This window comes from Thunnus maccoyii, chromosome 24 (assembly GCF_910596095.1).
Source record: "Thunnus maccoyii chromosome 24, fThuMac1.1, whole genome shotgun sequence".
Classification (NCBI taxonomy): Eukaryota; Metazoa; Chordata; class Actinopteri; order Scombriformes; family Scombridae; genus Thunnus; species Thunnus maccoyii.
In genome coordinates this window covers 11,904,837-11,923,220 of record NC_056556.1, presented here as the reverse complement: position 1 = coordinate 11,923,220, position 18,384 = coordinate 11,904,837, and the positions used below count along the sequence as shown (strand labels likewise).

Genomic DNA, 18,384 nt, shown 5'->3' with positions numbered 1-18,384 from the left:
TGAAGACTATTTTCAGCACAGTGTCAAAAGCCTGTTAAGCTTGTCCAGGCCTTGGCAAGACTCTTTGGCTCTGGGAAACGTGGCTGGTGACTTCCTCGTCTCCCTGAGTCAGATTTGTCCTCTTTGGACCTCATTGTCTCAGTCCTGCGAGAACTCTGCTTTGGTTCCACCGGTTCTTTGACTGTAAACACTTTCTGCAAACATTAAGGGAGCTAAATGATGACAGCAGCAGGATCACCTGGCTTACAGAAGGCGGAGGAGGATAATGGGATGGGGGAATGGAAAATTCCTGTTTTTTAGCTATGCTAAGTGCAATATGTCCGTCTCTCTATTTAGGCTGAGATATCTCATCTGTTGGATGTAAAATTTCATCCAATATTTCATAATTTCCAGACAATATATCCTAATAACTTAGCTTACTTAACTTTCTCTTAGTCTTGTTACAACCTTTCATCGTCATCATCAACATTTCTGTTGGATATCAAAAACGTTCTCACTCGATTAATTGCAGAGATACAGGATAAAGACTTGGCTTGAGAGCTGACAGGATGATAAAGTAAACTGTCATGCTTTTGACTTTGAACCCTTACTCCAGCTGTTCTCTAATTGTAAGTCTTTCTAAAACAAAGAAACAAAGATGTCAAAATGACAAAACTGTTGAGAGATTTGTCTCTCTTTCCCTTTTGCGTCTCCCCTGCCCTCCCAGAATGAATCTACCCACATGTCTGAGTCACTCTGTCGCCTATAAACCTTCCAGGATTTTCTCTTCTTCCCCCTCTTAGACTGTTCGCTGACACTGTGGGAAATGAGGCTGGAAATGATCTGAGGAAGAGCTGGATGCCTTCCTCTGTTTCAAAATCCCTCTGTGGGCCCTTTTGAACTCGCCCGCGTCCAAGGCCAGCTTATCCAGCCACTTCAAAGATGCTGGAGACCGCGTGTTACATCAGGGCTGCGGTGACCACTGACGTGCTCTCTACACGTTGGAAACAGAGAGGAATGTCCTCTAATCTCAGCCCTGCAGTGAGAGGCTTTCAAGTAAGGCCTGGCGTTTTCCCTCTCTGGTTAGGGAAAAAAAAAGGGTTTCCAGCAGGTAAGTGGCACCCCGCCTTTTGTCGCCTCAAGGATCCTATAGAGAGGTCTTACAAATCCCTAAGGTTCACTTATAGTCCTGGTGGAGGTGTTTTGGGATTTTATTTGTGTGTGTGTGAGAGAGAGAGCAAGATTGGGTGGATTTCATCTTCAACTGAAGCTTGTTATCTTTAAATTTTCAGGAACTTGATGTATCTTTTCTGCAAAAACATTATAGTATTCAGCCTGTAAAAGTGAAACTCTGTCCCTACTGTGTGAATATAATTTCCAATTTAGCCTTTGAATCAAATTAAATCAAAGTAAACTGCTCCCATTTCAGGTCTACACAATGGCTGAAAGATATTAGGCAGACAGAAAGATGGGATCAATATGCTCTATTTCTGCTATTATGGGATTTAAAGTGTACTTTTACTGAAGTCTTCACTTTTAAATCGCCCTGTCACTGAGTGAAAAAGGCACAACAGACATATCTGACACCCTCTCATCTATAATCAGTTTATTGCTCATAAGGAAAAAAGGCAGCGAATGGGAGCCAAACAGCCTCAAAATTACTATCATTCCCTACCTCTCCTCCAGAAAAGCTCTTTTTGATACAGACTGAATCAAAGAGGCGTCTCTGAGTAATTAAGTAAATTATGGCTCGGCAGAATTGTAGACTTGGTTGAGAAACTATGCCGTATGGATTCCTCTCTAATTACAAAGGAGAGCTGGACAGAAATAGCTCTTCCTTTCATCCTCAACCGTAGATGAAGCTGCTGTAAGCCTGGACTTAGCCCTATGATCGACCTGTGAGGCGAGAGAGAGGGCCAAGAGTTTATTTCCATGCTCGTGGATGAAAGCTCACGGCTGCTTTACTCCATCCATATTTATTCTATTCCTTGGGAAAGTGTAGTTTGGATTTCAGTGAGATGAGAAATACATGGTACAAGACAGTATATTATTGAATCAATGTGGATACATGGGCCTGGGATTAGAGAAAATTGATAGCCATAATGTTAGATGTGGCCTTGACATGAGGAAACGAAGCAGGGTTTTAGGAATATGGATTCACAGAAGTGTAGACTAGCTGTCAAATTAGTAATATTGTGCTTCATGCTAGAAAAAAATCATACTTTGACACTTTGTTGTATATTAACAAATTACAACAATCACAGATTGGCTATAATAAAACTCTAAGTACGTTACTATCAACACAACCCAACTGCTGGAGGAAGAAGTTTAAGGAAAGAAAGTGCTTTTTTTTTTGTTGCTAAAACCCACAATTTCCTAGAAAAAATACAGAAGACATAACCTCAGTTTCCTCATTGGCAGCTACGACCCTGGAAAGAGAGTTCATAGTGAGATTATTTGGAAGAAATAATAAAAAATTCAAAATTCACTCAAGATATTAAACAAACCCACTGATTAATTTATGCAGCAAGAATTCACTTATCAATCAATATGTTCATTTTGGATTCACTCCTGCTTCATTAAACAAGGTTCACAGTGTATGAGCCTCTTTTGGTATTAAATAATACTCTCCCCAGAATCAGGAAAATGCTGTATGTAAATGCCCCCCCCCTCCCTCAAAAAAAAAAAAAAAAAAGCAGGGCGCCAATCAAATAGTACGGTCGGCATGGCAACGGTTCTCCCAAATCAAATTGTGAAGCAGCAAGCTATGTAGCTGCTGCTGGGTGGTGTCTGTCATAACCACAGTCATTACCTGTACCCCCGTCCCTTTGTATCACAGGCAATCACAGTCTATTCACAGTCTGCAGAAAGCAGGGCACCTTTTCTCTCCCAGAAAGTGATCGAGTCTGGATTTTGAAAGAAACCCAGCATGACGCTTTCCCAGTGACAAGTTCAGACCACTTTCTCCTCCTTCCACCTCCTCCCTGTCATTGATCGGGGCTCCTTTCACCACACCGAGCGCCTCCCCTGCTATAGAATCAAGTCCGGGCTGGTCAAGTGAATAACACCCTCTGCCTCGCAATCATGCACTGCAGCAAGTCTGCTCCGTAATGACGAGAGAGGCAGCCTCATCACCAAAAAATCTTCACTTATGGAGAAAGATTCAAATTGGGGGCATTTAGGTTAAAAAGAGCTTCATCACTCCGTACTGTGCTGGCTGAAGGGATACAAAAGTAATTTTTCCACCTCCTGATCCTCCATCTTCCCCCAAAAGTACAAAGCAGTGCAAAAGTTACAATAACCTGTATAACAGGGTGATGGAGCTCAATTTCTCAACCGAGACATTTTCTCACCGTGTCATTTTTGCCTTGTTGAACTGCTCCTCTCTTGGACATTTATACCCATTTTTCAGTCGTCGAGGCAGCCTGAGCCTCAGTCGGCGTGATGGGAACATCTTCTGGATGCTCAAAGCCAGGCTTTTCTCCGACCCAATTCTGCATGCAAATCAAAGTTGGATCAATCTGGGATCGTCTGATGAACTAATTATGCAGTAATTGTTCTGGTCTAGACCACTGATCCATTGTATGAGAGCGGCTCTTTGTGTCTTTCCAGTGCTGATTGAGAATGATAATTGGGTTTTTTGATTGGCAGAAGGGCAATTTTGATCTTTCTTTTCCTATTTGCCCCTGCACATGTACATGCAGAGAAACACACACACACATACACACATACACCCTCCTCCCTTCCCACACTCTATGTTCTATTCATCCTCTATTGAATGCTAGAGACAAATCCATCTCGCGAGCCAAACTGTAAGCTGGTATGGAAACCTTTAAACAGGTTACTGCGGGTTAAGAGATGAAGCAGGAGTGCTCTGCATTTGCAATTAGTGCATTTGCATAACTTAATTGAGTGTGTTTGGTCGATGGATTGTCATTAGTTCTCCCATCTCTGCCAGCGTGCAGGGGAAGAGTTGTGATGACAGCAACCTCAACCCCCACAAAAAGAGGATGCAACACAACACAGCAGCTCTGTGTGATGAAGTTTTGTTTCTCTTTCTGACCCTTTTTCTCTCTTTTGCTGACTTAACCTCACTTTTTTTTCCCCTTTTTGGCTCCAGATACGAGCCCAGTCATAATCCCCATCACCCAAGAATCCTCACAATTTCACCAGGGTCACGTAACAGCAACACAACTCGACCGTATCTCTTTGAAGCCAGGTCAGCCAAAACAAATGTATGACCTGGTTGGAAAGTTAATGATACCCCATAATGAGGTGGTGTTATTACAGTAAGTCTTTCTCAACTTTTTGACTCTTTGACCTCTGAGGCCACGAACCGATCGAACGACCCCCTCCTGCTTGTAATAGAATCCAGGTTGTTCACACATTTTCTCATTTACTTCTTGTGGTATGCAGCCATGCAGATAGTTTCTGTTCTAATTGCAAAGGCTTTTTGATGTAGCGGCCCCTGAGATTTCTGCCATCGCCCCAGTGGAAATAAGCACACAAAAATTCCATTTGAAAAACTCACAGACCTTGCTGTAAACAGTTTTTTTGGTGGAACTACTTTTCTTTAGCAGTGCTTGAATTGGAATTTAAAAGGTGGCAGGACTCTAAACCACCTGCCTGTAACAAATGTATTAATTTGACAGTACGAATAACTAATTTGCAATACTAATAGTGATTGATGTGCACAAATTAGCAAAAATTACCCCCCTCCTCCCATTACTTATTGGGCTCTGTACAGACCTTTTATAAGCAGAGGATTTTGGAGGTGCAAACAGAACTGTAAGCTCTCATCTGGCAGCTCTCAGACTAAACTAGACCACATATTGTACCTCACACACCAGCTGGATATTTTTACCTCCTCTCATGGCTTGCTCAAGCAGAATAAAGGCCTATTTTGCCCGACAAAATACTCCATACGCCATAGAGTGCTGGCTCAATTCAAGCATTGCTTTTGGCTTGAGAAAAGCTTCCAAAAAAAATATTCTGATGACAGCAGAAATCTCAGCGGTGGACAAATCAAAACCTCAGCAGATTAAATGAAAAACTGTCTACCGAGCTATATATCTCACATGGTGAAGTATTTTGATGACCCTTTTAAAAAAAAGAAATACTTCATATTGTGGTTATACTGTAGGTGACCATGCAAATAACCAATGACAATTTAGTGGTAGAAATGTGCTCTTGGTCAAATTACAGGGTTAAATAAGCAGAGAAGAAAAGTTCATGAACCACAGGATGTCACTCATATTGAAAAGTATGACATCACTGACACATTTATGAGTTGCAGACGGAGAAAAAGCTGCCATTTTAGAGCTATTAAACTATTTAGATATGTAGTCTGCCCCCTCTCATCTCCTCTCTCTTTCATTTCCCCTGTAAGCACTTAAGTCTCACTCGCCCCCCCCCCCACCCCACCTCACCTTTCCCTACCATTGCCTCTGCCTTGTTTGCTTTTGTTGCAAATGTAGCCCCATAATTGTCCAAATCAATGTTCAGCAGTCTCTCTCGGTGTGATTAGGCGGAAAATGAGGTTATGCGGCAGTTGCCATGGTTTCAAGGCAACGGATTTCTAAAAAAGATCTCCTGTGAAGCCACAGACTGGCACAGTATAATGAACTTAAATTAAAGCAACTTTTGTCTGAATGTAGATTTTAATTACCCAGCGACTGTCTCTGACAGAAGGAACGAGGAAGAAAAGGAGAAGAAAGTGGAGAGAGAACAAGCGAAGGGGGGGAAAGAACGGGTGGAAAACAGGGTTTATGTGCCAAAGCGCTAATTTGATCCATTAAGGGATGTGTGTGTGTGTGTGTGTGTGTGTCAGAGAGAGAGAGAGAGAGAGAGAGTGTGTGTGTGATGTGCTACCTGAATATAAAGTCTCATTCTCACCCATCAAGGAGCATGGGTGCAAAGGGTGAGAGCTGTGTCTTGTTAAACTCCAGGCTTCAGCTGAGAAAAATCTAATTAGTCTAATTAGGCGTGTGCAACAGTCAAAGATGGAATGACTCTCCTTTGTGGTTTCCTCAGGTAGAAAAGTGAGAAAATATGTTGCTTTGTTGAAAAAAAAAAAAAAAAGTGTGAAAATATGTGCTGGCACGTTGATGTAATCGACAAATCCACATCCTACCTCTGACTGCAATTGCCTGTAGCCTGATTTCTTCCTTCTTAACCTGCTCTAAGATCTTTTTATGCAGCTGATGATATAATAAGTCATTCCTGCTTTCTCCTCCAATGGAGTTGAACGTTGAATGATGAACAAAAAACCCTTACTCATCCGCTTGCATAACGAGACATATTCAGTCACTCCGGTGCGTCAACAACAGCTTCTTCCTGGAGTGTTTCGATCAAAGAAAAGGATGCATTTCCTTTAAATATCTGCATGGTATTTAACAGCTGAGGGTTCTGTATCCTCGCTACAAAAAAGTCTCGCATCCACACGCACATCTGTTCGATCACAGCTGTTCCTGATGTCTTGAGTGGATGGGTGACACGCAGCTGAACTTGTGCGTCATGCCGAGGTTGTCGTGTTCATTTTCCAACACCAAAATATATAAACTACAATACTCATTTTGTTTGTTAGGTTCCTGTCTTTCCATGGACTTCCCAAGCATTTCACTCCAACTATACTTCACATAACAAAACCCTGATAAGATTTTCTCAGTTGTGTGACTTTATCTCTCACTGCAGCTCCTTTGGCATAAAAGGTGGAAATATCATGTGGGAAGGCTTTCTAAGAAATCCAATTGGATGTTTACAAGTGCTACGTGCAGTAGAGTAAGCTCGGACTTAAATGATAAACTCCTATGTGGTTTATTATAAAGGCCAGAAGCAGAACAGAAAGATAGGACTAATGCAAGCTATAAAAACAAATGGAATATATCATATAAAGACATATAAGCATTTTGAATTAGGGGTACAGCTCTTGCTTTTCTCATCTGGAATAGCTCTTCTATTACTCTATGTGTGGCGATTAAGCTCTCCTCCTGCTAAAGATATCATAAAAGTGCAAGAGTTTTCCTCTCAAAGCGTGAAAGGTTGTGTTCTGTGCTTAACATGGCGGATGAAACACTCTTACTGAGCAGAGCAGAGTTTGACCTGCTGCCGAGTCTTGATATTGGCGAGGATTTCTGGCAGCTAGTGTTAACACTGAAAGATGAGTTTTTCCTAGGTCACTTAAAGGAGTTACTGTGAGACATCACTTCTAGCAGGCTCCAGACAAATTCCACTGATAGTGAGGATACAGAGGTGATTATACTGCATACATCTGTCTGAATTATCTTGAAATCCTGTTGTAATACAATAATGTATGTTTGTATTTAACATTTCCCACATTTAGACTTTCAGTGCATACTGTACTTAACAGAGCTGGAAATACAGCATAGCGTATGTTCACCATGTTGGTTTATAGGATTAAAGAAGATCAAAGAGTCCAACTTCCTCCAACATTTACAATTCTGTACACTTATTACACTGTCTTTTACAAAACTCCAAAAGGAAGTGGACTGCCCAGCAGTGCTTCACAAAGATCCTCCTAAGTTGTAGAAATGTAATAAGCTTCAAAATACAATATGCAGCTCCGTCCATAGATCACAGCGTCTGATGATACAACTCTGGATGATAGCTGTTTGCTTTGAATAACTGTGATTATTCCAGACAACAATTCGGACAACTTCGGCAACACTTGTAATTCACAGGCGAGTGCCTTTAGTTATTCGATCGGAGCTTTTCAGCGGTCGCACACAAAAGAAATGCAATTTTGCAGCATGAATATTACACCTGAGGTCTGAAATGAAATCCTCATGCTGAATGAAAGTCATACTTTGTGATTACAAACACTATCTCTCCTGCCCTACTTGCGCGGTTATACACTTGCAGAAAGTGAGAGCAGGGTTTCTATGAGTAATCCTTGCTACTGATTCAGGGTCTGTAATTGTAAGCAGCGCAGCAGGAAGTGAAGCAAGTCTCAGCTATTGACCGGCCTCAGTCTCACACTGAGCTAAAACACAGGGGTGGTGGCACTGCCGCTGAGAACATGTCAATTTTGCTCTTTAGAAAAGGGGCACTGCTTGAAGACTGAAAGTAAATCAACACGGCTATCGACCCAGACAACCCAACCCTGTAAATTGCACTCACAGAGACGACCAAAACAACAAAAACCATCACTGGGCTTTTATTGACCGCCTACACTTTGGCTAGCGCACTTTACTTACAGACGAGGATAAGATTGAAAGACTCAAAAGAAAGGTTTAATAGACCATTCAGGGACATACAGTGTACACTCGCAACAGCGTTTTAGCTCAAATCTGAGCTTTTTAAATCCTGATGAATAACAGCAATGGATTCTTTAAAACTCTTGGTCTTGCTGTTGCATTATATATATTGCTCAACACCACTACAGGTGAAGGTGTGGTACAGAGCAGCTACTAATAGAGGAAGTGACATCACAGAGTCAACAGTCGACAGCTGTACTGTTGTGCAAATAGTGCAGATAGGCATTGCTGTAAAACTCATCTGCTCTTAGGTCAGACAACAGCTCCTTTCTTCCTTATGTGGGAATAGATCAAATCTCTGCAGATTCTCGCCGCCTGTGTGTTGTGTTGTAACACTTGCCGTTCCTGACATTGAAAATCTTAACATTATGTTCTTTTCACGTGTTACAATGTGAAGACATATTGAGGCCTCTGTCATGTCTCATTCAAAAGACTATTTCTTGTTGTTCTCTAATGTGAACAGGAACTGTGACAATAGGTAGGAACCACCTTGAACAAACAGAAAAGCTTCTCTAGGCAGCAATCCCACATGTGGTGGTTTGAGAAATGTACATTACTGGCTATGATCATATATTATACAGCAAGTCAGCAAGTCAAGGTTCACTTACTAGCTTTTTCTGGACAACATCAGCTGTCTGTGAACATAGGACAAAAACTAGAAACTGGAAAAAAACCCAGTAAATAACTGAGTTTAGAATATTCTATTACAGAAATGTCTGCCTGCACAAGAACTCCATTCACAGTCAGGATGGAAATATGTTTTCAGTTTCTACACCTGCTGTTACAAAGAAATAACTGTAGCTCAGAGATGTGAACAGCTACTTTTAACATGATTTCTGGGTAATCAAATCCTCCAGAGTTGTTAAATTTCAACCAGCTCATTGCCACTCACAGCGGCTGAAGTGCAACTGTGAGGAAGTGACTTGAAATATGCCATTTGCGAACCAGGTGGAAAAAAGGTGAATGTGGAAAGTCGACGAGAGATTTTCTCTTCCAGTTACATCAACTAAGTGTTGGGTTAACCGTAGACTGCTGTGGCAGAGCCTTTGAGCTCACTGTGTCAGTGTGAATCAGGGTGTCATCCTTGGATAAATAAAGGTTTAAAGTTTTTTTTATATACTCTGCCAGATTAAACACCAAGGCCACGCAGTTTTATCTCTCATTTTCCCAGCTCACAGGGGTTTAATAATGTCATATGGAAACACGTATGTTCCACTGCTGACTGAGTATGACTGCAGCCAAGTGCTGGCAACAACAAAGTTGCACCGATTGATGAGTCAGCAGCTGCTGTAATCACTTTGGTGGATGGTGGAGAACATTACCAGCATCATATAGTATACTCTCAATGGCTCTGCAAACACAGAGCTAAGCCAGGTATGAAATTATATTCTGTCTTAAAATCAGAGACAGGGATTATGGATGAAGGACACAGGGTTTGCTAATCATGGATTTTCTCTCTTTCCATCTCTCTATTTACTTCCTGTCTTCATACGTTGCTCTCTCAGCCCCCCCTTTTACCCACCTTGTTTATTGGGGATGAGAGGAGTGAGATGAAACAGAGGCAAAGAGGCTGTCAGCCCTTCATTGTTCCGTTCCGTACATTTCGGATGAATTACAGTGGCAGTGGAAATAATTGCTTGTCCCAATTATGAATCCATCTGCCTTGGTGGCTTTCTGATTTGATGGGGAGGAAATTCCCGAGAGCAAAACCAAACAATGCGCGGGAATAAGGCGCAGGAGCGTGTCAGCGGCCATTAATAGCCATAAAGGCAATTTCACAACACACCTAATGACATAAAATGACAGACAATAACAGTTAGGTAATTAGTATGTGTGATGTGTGTGTGTGAGAAGAGGTGAGGCGGAGTGTGTGTAAATGTACAGGGGGGATTAAAGTAGGGAGGGAGGCTAATATATTTCTCTGCAAATGCATGTGGACAGTTTACCTCATAGTCCCCCTGTCTATCCTATAGACAGCCATGGTCAAAAAGAACTATACTCTAGGACTCTAACCTAATTGCCAATTAAAAATACAATTTTAAATCCAATCCTATCAGATAAAATCATATATGACTTACTGCAATAGGATTCCTGTAGAATTAACCAGTGGTGGAAGAAGTATCCAGATGCTTTACTGAAGTAAAAGTAGCAACACTTACATAAAAATATGATACACTAAAACTCTAAGTACTATACTAAACCTTTAAGAGCACTAAACATTGCAAACAAAAGCCCCACATTCAAAATGTTACTTACTGTAAGTAAAAGAATGTAAGTTATCAGTTACATGTATTAAAAGTAAAAGTATGCTCACTCATTATAAAGGTAGAATGACCCCTGTCAGTGTGAAATTGTGATATATTAAAATTAATATATTAATATTTAATTATTATTATAGATGCATTAAGCAACTGCAATTTAAAGTTGAAATTCCAACTATTTCACACACTGTTGAGTAGCTTAATCTGAATCAGCATAATTTTTTATAAGCTCATGAAGTCATATGATCATATGTTTTGTGTGTGAAATATTTATTTATAAAGTAGCTGTAGTAAAGACTACAGGTATAGCTGTGAAATGAATGTTCGATGTAGTTCATATAAAGCTCAATTGTGATTGTGTTTATTGTTACTGTACTTGTTTTAAGGATTCTTTTGTTCTTATATTAGTGTGTAATCTAATGATATTATCCAAAGTATCAGAGACATATTTGTTTAGGATCAACTGACTCCACATGGCTTGAATTGTAGGACTTTGTACCATTGTGTTAATCACTGTCACTTTGCTTTTGTACTTATTTTCCTTTATTCCTTTCTTTATTTGCACTGTATGTAGACATACAAATATTAGCTAGCTAGAGTTTTCAATAAAGTTTTTTTTTTTGGACAAAAGGACAGCCTTACTTAAAAAAATATTCCAACATGAATTTCCAAATAAAGGATCTTTACAATCCAATACAATGGAGTCCCATAACTCCTATAAAATACTTTTTCAGTAGTATTTTCCAAGTGAATGAAATTCCATACTTTGCACCAAGATTGTCTTTCTTTGTCCTTTTTGCTTTGGTATTTTTGTTTTAAAATTTAAAATGGTAGAGGGAACACAGGCAGAAGCAGGTAGACAGAAAATAGGAAAACTGTTTGTAGTTTCTCTCAATATAAATTTATTCTTGGACAATCACATCTGTAACAACTGCATAAACTATTAAAACTATATGAAACTGCTGAATGAATAAAGCAGTTAATTAAAATGAATCCTCATTAAAGTGGTGCAGTGTCAGGCGGAGTGTAATTTCCTGAAGTGCCAGATTTCTTCCGGGTTCCTCGCGCAGTTTGTTTTGTTTGGGAAGCTCAGCGGACAGCTCAACATGACAGAAACTCATACTCTGCGACCGGAATTATTGTTTCTCCACAAATATATATGACGGCTTCGGTTAAAATAAGATGTCTCGGATGGTTTTAAACACCTGTTTAACTCGGTAAAGGCGGAGAAGTGACTCCACCGTGATTTCATCCTGACCTGAGACACCTGTTGCTCCAGTTTCGACAAACAGGTGCCACTTCATACAGAGAGCAGCTTCGGGTCGAGAGAGCATCGAAACTCGGGACTATTTTTTGATATATTTTCTAAAAAAAACAACAAACTTTTGAGTAGTGACTATGAAAGTCACAGTAACTTTCGGGGACACTGCGGTGGTGGTTCCCTGTAAAAATGGATGGACCGTCCGGGATTTAGTCGACCAAGCCACCCGGAGATACCGCAGGATTTTGGAGCAGGTAAACATTCGCCACCTATTTCATTTACTCGGAAGTTTCCTTTCTCACTGTGTTCACGTAAATATGCCCGCAGATACAGTAATGTTGTTTCATTCCACTCATTCTTCACGTTATGAAACAGCCAGCTCCCATAACTTGGCTGAAGTGCGGGTCACGTGACATGCTCTTTTATTGTTGCTTTTATTTTGTGGTAAAAAAAAGAAATGAGTAGTGTGTGGTTTAAGAAACTTTTTTTAAAATGTCAAACCAGTGTAAGTCTACTTCTTAAAAAGTTTCAAACCCCAGTAAAACAGAACTTGGTGAAGCTTCTCATCAAAATATCCTCTTTTAGTGGTGGTTTTCACAGAATTCAATGTAAAAGTGTCCTCTTTTAGCTGGAGATTCACAGGAAACCTCAATATATTGTTGGGTTAAAACACCTTAAATGTGTTTTGCATTTATGGGTCTATTTTATTGTTGATACAGTTGCATTTTGTAACAGAAAGTGATCATTTCATCTATCAACACAAGCTTAAACTTAATGTTTTTGTTAAGAAAGGGCACTAAAGTTCAACCTTCACAAAATTAGAAATCCACCAAAGAAGATGACCAACTTGCCTCAATTGACCAGAATGCAATGCAGCAACAGGAAACATTGTCTCTAGCTGTTGCTCTCTACCTACATGCATAACACATCTGGATGCACTGGGTTCATGTTTGTTTTGACAGTCATTCTGGGAATTGTAGGAAATCAATAACTACATACCAGCAGTGGTGCAATACGTACTCAGATCCTTTATTTCAGTAAAAGTACCAATACAGCAATATAAAATAATCCATTACAAGTAGAAGTCCTGCAACTTAAAAACACACAGAATACAAACACTAGACACTACCAGGCGAGACAAAGGCCAGTTTGAATAAATGAGTCTTCAGTTGTTTTTTAAAGGCTGCAGATTGTATGTCTATTGGAAGAGTGTTCCTAAGTGACCTACTGGAGATATAAGGATGGAGCAGGTCAGTGATTTACACAGGTGTCTGACCATGCAGGGCTCAATATGTGAAAACAAGAACCTTAAAATGAATCTTAAACTTCATGGGAAGCTAATGTAAAGACGATAAGATGGGTGTGATGTTTCACTGCTTATTGTAAGACGTCAAAAGCCAAAAAGGTCGGAAACCACTGGTTTCATCTATACCAATGTGTTGTATTTAACAGCTTGTTATATTATCCATTGTGTCAAATCTTCATCTGAAAAGTAACTAAAGCTGTCAAATAAATGTAATGGAGTAGAAGGTACAATATTTCCCTCTGAAATGTAGTGGAGTGGAAGTATAAAGTAGCATCAAATGGAAATACTCAAGTAAAATACAAGTATCTCAAAATTGTACTCAAGTACAGTATTTGAGTAAATGTACTTTATTACTTTCCACCACTGCATACCAGACAGGTTAAGAGAAACTGGAAAGGTGCCAAAACACAACACGTCATCAGAAAGTAACTCCTGGCATGCAATAAACATCCCAAAGTGATAACTAAGTAGAAGGCTTAAAGAACCACTGGTGTAGAGTGTTGTGTTGTTGTTATTTATGTTGTTTTCAATGTTTCCCTGACACTTTCCAAATATGTCCCACACATACACAAAGATATAAACCCCCAGCTTTCTGCTCCCTGACGTCGCAATCACTTGAACATTAATCATTCTGCCAAACTGACCTTTTATTAATCAGCAGCTTTGTGTGTGCATGCTGTCCTAACGTGATAGCGTGCTGATGTGTGTTTCTCCTCTGTGAGGATGTGAGTGTTGCTGGCTGCAGCCTCGGCTGTCTACCTGTACAATAGCTCCCTGTTAAAGCCTCGGTATCTCAGTGGGCAGGTGGAAGTTTACTGTTTGATGTCCTCAATGTGGCCGCAGTTGGAGATGTGCGCCGTGGACAGGAGGCTTTGTCCTGTGAGTGATTGGGGATTAGGATTGGTGACAGGCCTCGGTCTTATCGGTTGGCTGGTCCCCCCCCTCAGCCCGCCCACGCACACTCCCCCCCCCCCCTCGGCGAAGCGAGAGGCTGGCTTGTGGGGACGCCGGAGGCTGCGGAAGCAGGGATGGAAGGACCTACTGGGTGGCTGGATAGCTCGATAGACACACACACACACACACACACACACACACACATAGGAGCTCATCTTGCTCGCTGTCCCCTGAGCTGTCTTGTCTCTGCTTCACTGACAGCCACAGCCGTGCCCACTCTGCCCAGCCGTCCCTGTTGATACTCACAGAGACACGCAGCGTTGCACAAGCTGAAGCAGGCTAAATGTGAGTGTGTGTGTGATCAGAATGCACCCGGGCCCTTGATTGCTTTTCACAGAGCATGTTAATTAGGAGCCGGAGCTAGACGCTGACTCAGCAGTCTGTGGACTTCTCTTAATAGAAGCAGATCACCATGAGGACAGTCCAGCTCCGTATCTGACTGGACGAGCCGGCTGTTGCTGCCAAGAGCATCCACTTAGCGCCCACGTTAACCGCACATTTCTCCTCTCTCCGGCCTCACAGCTGACAGCAGGGACAGTGTCAAAAACCTGGGTTTAATCACTGAGGGTGGGTGTGTGTGTGTGTGTGTGTGTGTGTGTTGGTTAATGGCCATGATGTGCATGGTGAACAGGATTCTGCAGAGTCTCACTGTGCATTGCAGTAATGGTGTATAGACCTTCTTAATTAGCAGTTTGTTTGAATGTGATCTCAGCTGTGACTCTGCTCATGTTCAGCTGCTTTCATCCCTTCTGTTGAGAAAACAGTTATGTTAACCGACAAAGCCTCTAACTAACTGCAACGCGGAAAATTACCGCTCATTATCCAGTGCGATTTGTTAAATTTCAGTAAATGTGTTGCCGTGGTGGTGATCAGATTTCCCCATATAGTTTCCATAGATTATTCCATCACTGCAATTATAGTACGCGATGAAGAACGAACAGGATTGTGGGAGTTGGGTAAGGATTTGCACTTGAGGTGTTAAGATTTGTTTTGTTTCATTTTAAATGACGTTTTTATTTGCTTTCCAGCTGTCATTTTCATAATTTCTCAATAAACAAAAGATGAGGCTTCATTTGTAGAAAATGATTGCAGAATTCTATAAAAACAAGCATTTTCGATTAGATGTCATGCTCGTCTCCAAATTGCATGTTTAGTCTGACCAGTACAGATCCAAAGATATTCAATTTGCAAAGATTTTAAGCAGCAAATTGTCCCACTTGACAAGCTGGAACCTGCTTGATGAATGACTTAAACAATCAATATATTATTGTTGTCGTTGTTGATTGGTTTTCTGGCAACTGTATAATTGTTTCAGCCCAAGTCTCTTCCTGTAAACTAGACTGTGATGAATTGAAAAGTACAGACAGGCATTACTTTATTAGTATTTGGCTGCAGCCCGGGGGACCAGCATGTACATTGTGAGTGTTGTGTGTTCTCAGGGGACGCAGCCGTGTACCGTAGCTGTCTCTCCGTGTCTCATGGCCTGTCTGTGCAGGTTGAGTTCAGATTACAACCCCGATACCGACTCTGTGCTTACACTTCACAGCTTGCCAAACAACCTGAGAGCACTTTGTCTTCTTTCCCATGTATGTAGGAGTGTGAGGAGTTGTCCAGTGTGGGCTGGTGTGTGTGTGTGTGTGTGTCAGAGGTTAGCTATGCAAAAAAGGTATTTTTTAAATCTAATGTAGCTCTTCAAACCTAATGTTTCTCTTGCTTGAGTTGTGTTTTGGCATTGGATTTTAGACTGAGCTGGTTGTCAAATGTGTTCAGGGTTCATAAAACTGCTGCTAACATTGTAAATGTGTGATATTCCCACAGTAAAAGTTACTTTATTGCTAGAGAGCAACATCCTGAATCTAAAAGGTTTTCTGTGTTTAGTTCAAGGACACTTCAGCAGGACAGATGCCTGCTGGCACGTGACCCTGAACTTGGGTGTCCTAGCCAGACAGCATGACATTAAAAAGCAGATGTGATTCTCTACCAGTTCTCAGTTGCACTCAGACATTACTGGATTTTTTTTTTTTTTTTTTAAATCAAAACACCACCCTGCCTGATTTCAGTGTTCTTGTGCAGCTGGCTCGGTTAAAGATACATCCAATTTGTAATTCATCTTTAAATGCAATAATCCACTTTTAGCAATCATAAGCAGTATGTAAAGATTTAATAAATGGTTAATGAGTTGTAGTAAATTTTTATTGCAAGTCCCTCAACTTTAGCAATATGCACTATTGAATTGCCAGAGTTATTAAGTGGTTCAGTATAAGACCTGACAAAAAACTGGCAGTTTAATATTGCTATTGGCAGGAGGCAAATAACTCCTTTGCTCTTTTGAAAATGTTTGGTAAAGTTAGATAACGCTGTTCATAAATATAAATAATTTGAAAATAATTTAAAATGTTAATGCTATTCTAGCCACAATACTTTAATAACCAACTCTAAGCCTCTGTTATCACAAATGTTTGTTCATAATATTTATGTAAGAAAATGAATATTGGCTGATATATTACACTGCTGCAAAAATCCAGTATTGGCCATTAATAAACACATTAAAATGTCCTCATATGCTTTCAAATATATCTCAATATTAGGGATGCACCAATCAAACTTTTTCAAACTAAGGATATCTGTTGATACAAGACTTGAATGACAGCGAAAACAGTGAGTTTTATAGTAAAATTAACAAGAAAACTGTATTTAACATGGATCTGTCATCAGTGCTGATACTGTGCTAGCATATTGGATTGTTGCATTCCTTCTTAATATATTTCTATTGTGTTAAGGGGTCATTTTGGCCCCTGATTACAACTGAGGCTGAGGTCAAGTTAACTTAATTTCCAGCTGGCTTCTTCCTTCAGAGAGGAAGCCCTCCACAGCTTTCCTTTCTCTTTCCTCTCACTCGCTCTGATGGATCCGACTCGGAAGACAGCTCCTCATCGACACGTTCATTAAGGACTCCTTTTTTTTTTTTTTTGTCACGGCTAAATCCACACCGTCCTCCTGCAGCTGTGTAATTACACATTCTTCTGAGGATCAAAGTGTGAAATAGCAGCCCCACCACCACCACCACCACCACCACCACCGCCATCGCCGCCGCCGCCTCCGCAGCCCCACTGAATTTAGCTTCACTAATCGCCCCGGCGCTTCACCGTTCTCGAGTGGTGTCGTGTTTGCTCGCCAGAGAGGGGAGAGGGAGAAGAAGGAGAGATATCGCTTCAAATGGTGGGGGACTTAATGGTGTAATTTGCAGGGAATTTACTCTTCTAACTGTCACGGTAATTTTCCTCCGCTGTTGACTGACTGACTCCTGACTCCTTTTGTTTTTTTTTTTTTTTATTTCATGGGAAGAGTTCAGGATACAAAGAGGAATTACCAGGGATTGACAACGAGGGACTTCAGAAGAGTTATTCCCTTCTTTCCTCTCTATAGATTACTTTCCCTATGAAGTGTCATACTTGCATCCCTTTTCATCACTAGGTAGAAAGAGAAGGAAGCGCGTTTCCTACGGCCTTGTGAGTTCTGGCGGAGGAAAAAACGAAGCACACGTACGCCAGGTGCGCTTAAGCACGGCCTCCAGAGGTGATGCTAATTAACACTTGAGCGTTGTCGTGCTCTAATCCACCGATGTGAATGAATCCTTCGCCCTAAAAATCACACAAATGCCTCTTATTTCATTAAAGTGTTTGTCTTAATGCTGGCGATGCGATGCCATCGCATAAAGGCCAATTATTGTCTTCCCCTCCTTTTACTGTTGCTGTCACACACACACACACACACACAGTCTCTCTCACACATAAACAGTGTCAGTGAGAGGTAGAGGAACGCTGGCAGTTCTTCCGGTCGGACCAGTTTGTCCGGCGAGGTGTAAATGCTTTGCTCTGATATCTCGGCTGCAGATGTGCTCCGACAGTTTCAACATCATCATCCCGCATTCCCTTCTCCATAGGAAACATAGAAAACAAGTTGAGACAGTTTCATATTTTTGGTTACAGATGTGTCAAATTTAAGAATCAGCTTAATGAAATCATATTTTAGGGTTAGGGTAAGGGTTAATTCATGTTTGTCTGTTTCAAGTTAGTTCAACTGGACTTGTTTTTGCATTCAGAAATATTTTAGAGCTTATAACTCTTTTTTTTAAACGTAAAAACACCTTGTATTATTCTCTATGTGTAGCATGAAGACTGGAAACAGCTAACCTGGCTCTGGCCGAAGGTTAAAACATCTGCCCAGCAGCATCTATAAAGGTCACTAACTCACACTTTATATCTTGATTGTTTAATCTGTACAAAAAAACAAAGTGCAAAAATGACAAGTTGTGATTTCAGTTAAAATCAGTTTACTTTATATAAC

General features: G+C 40.8%; 1 protein-coding gene across 3 annotated transcripts in view; it reads left to right on the top strand.

Annotated features, from left to right (window-relative positions):
* The first annotated feature begins 11,562 nt into the window (after nucleotides 1-11,562).
* The window catches only part of pard3ba (par-3 family cell polarity regulator beta a), a 164,235-nt gene continuing 157,413 nt past the window's right edge, over nucleotides 11,563-18,384 (top strand). For 2 of the 3 annotated variants that reach the window (XM_042405180.1, XM_042405178.1), the window contains exon 1: nucleotides 11,564-12,031. In XM_042405180.1, the coding sequence (XP_042261114.1) occupies nucleotides 11,915-12,031 (117 nt within the window). In that variant the 5' untranslated portion in view covers nucleotides 11,564-11,914. Of the gene's footprint in view, nucleotides 12,032-18,384 lie in introns of all 3 variants that reach the window. The other variant, XM_042405179.1, reaches the window with a different exon arrangement.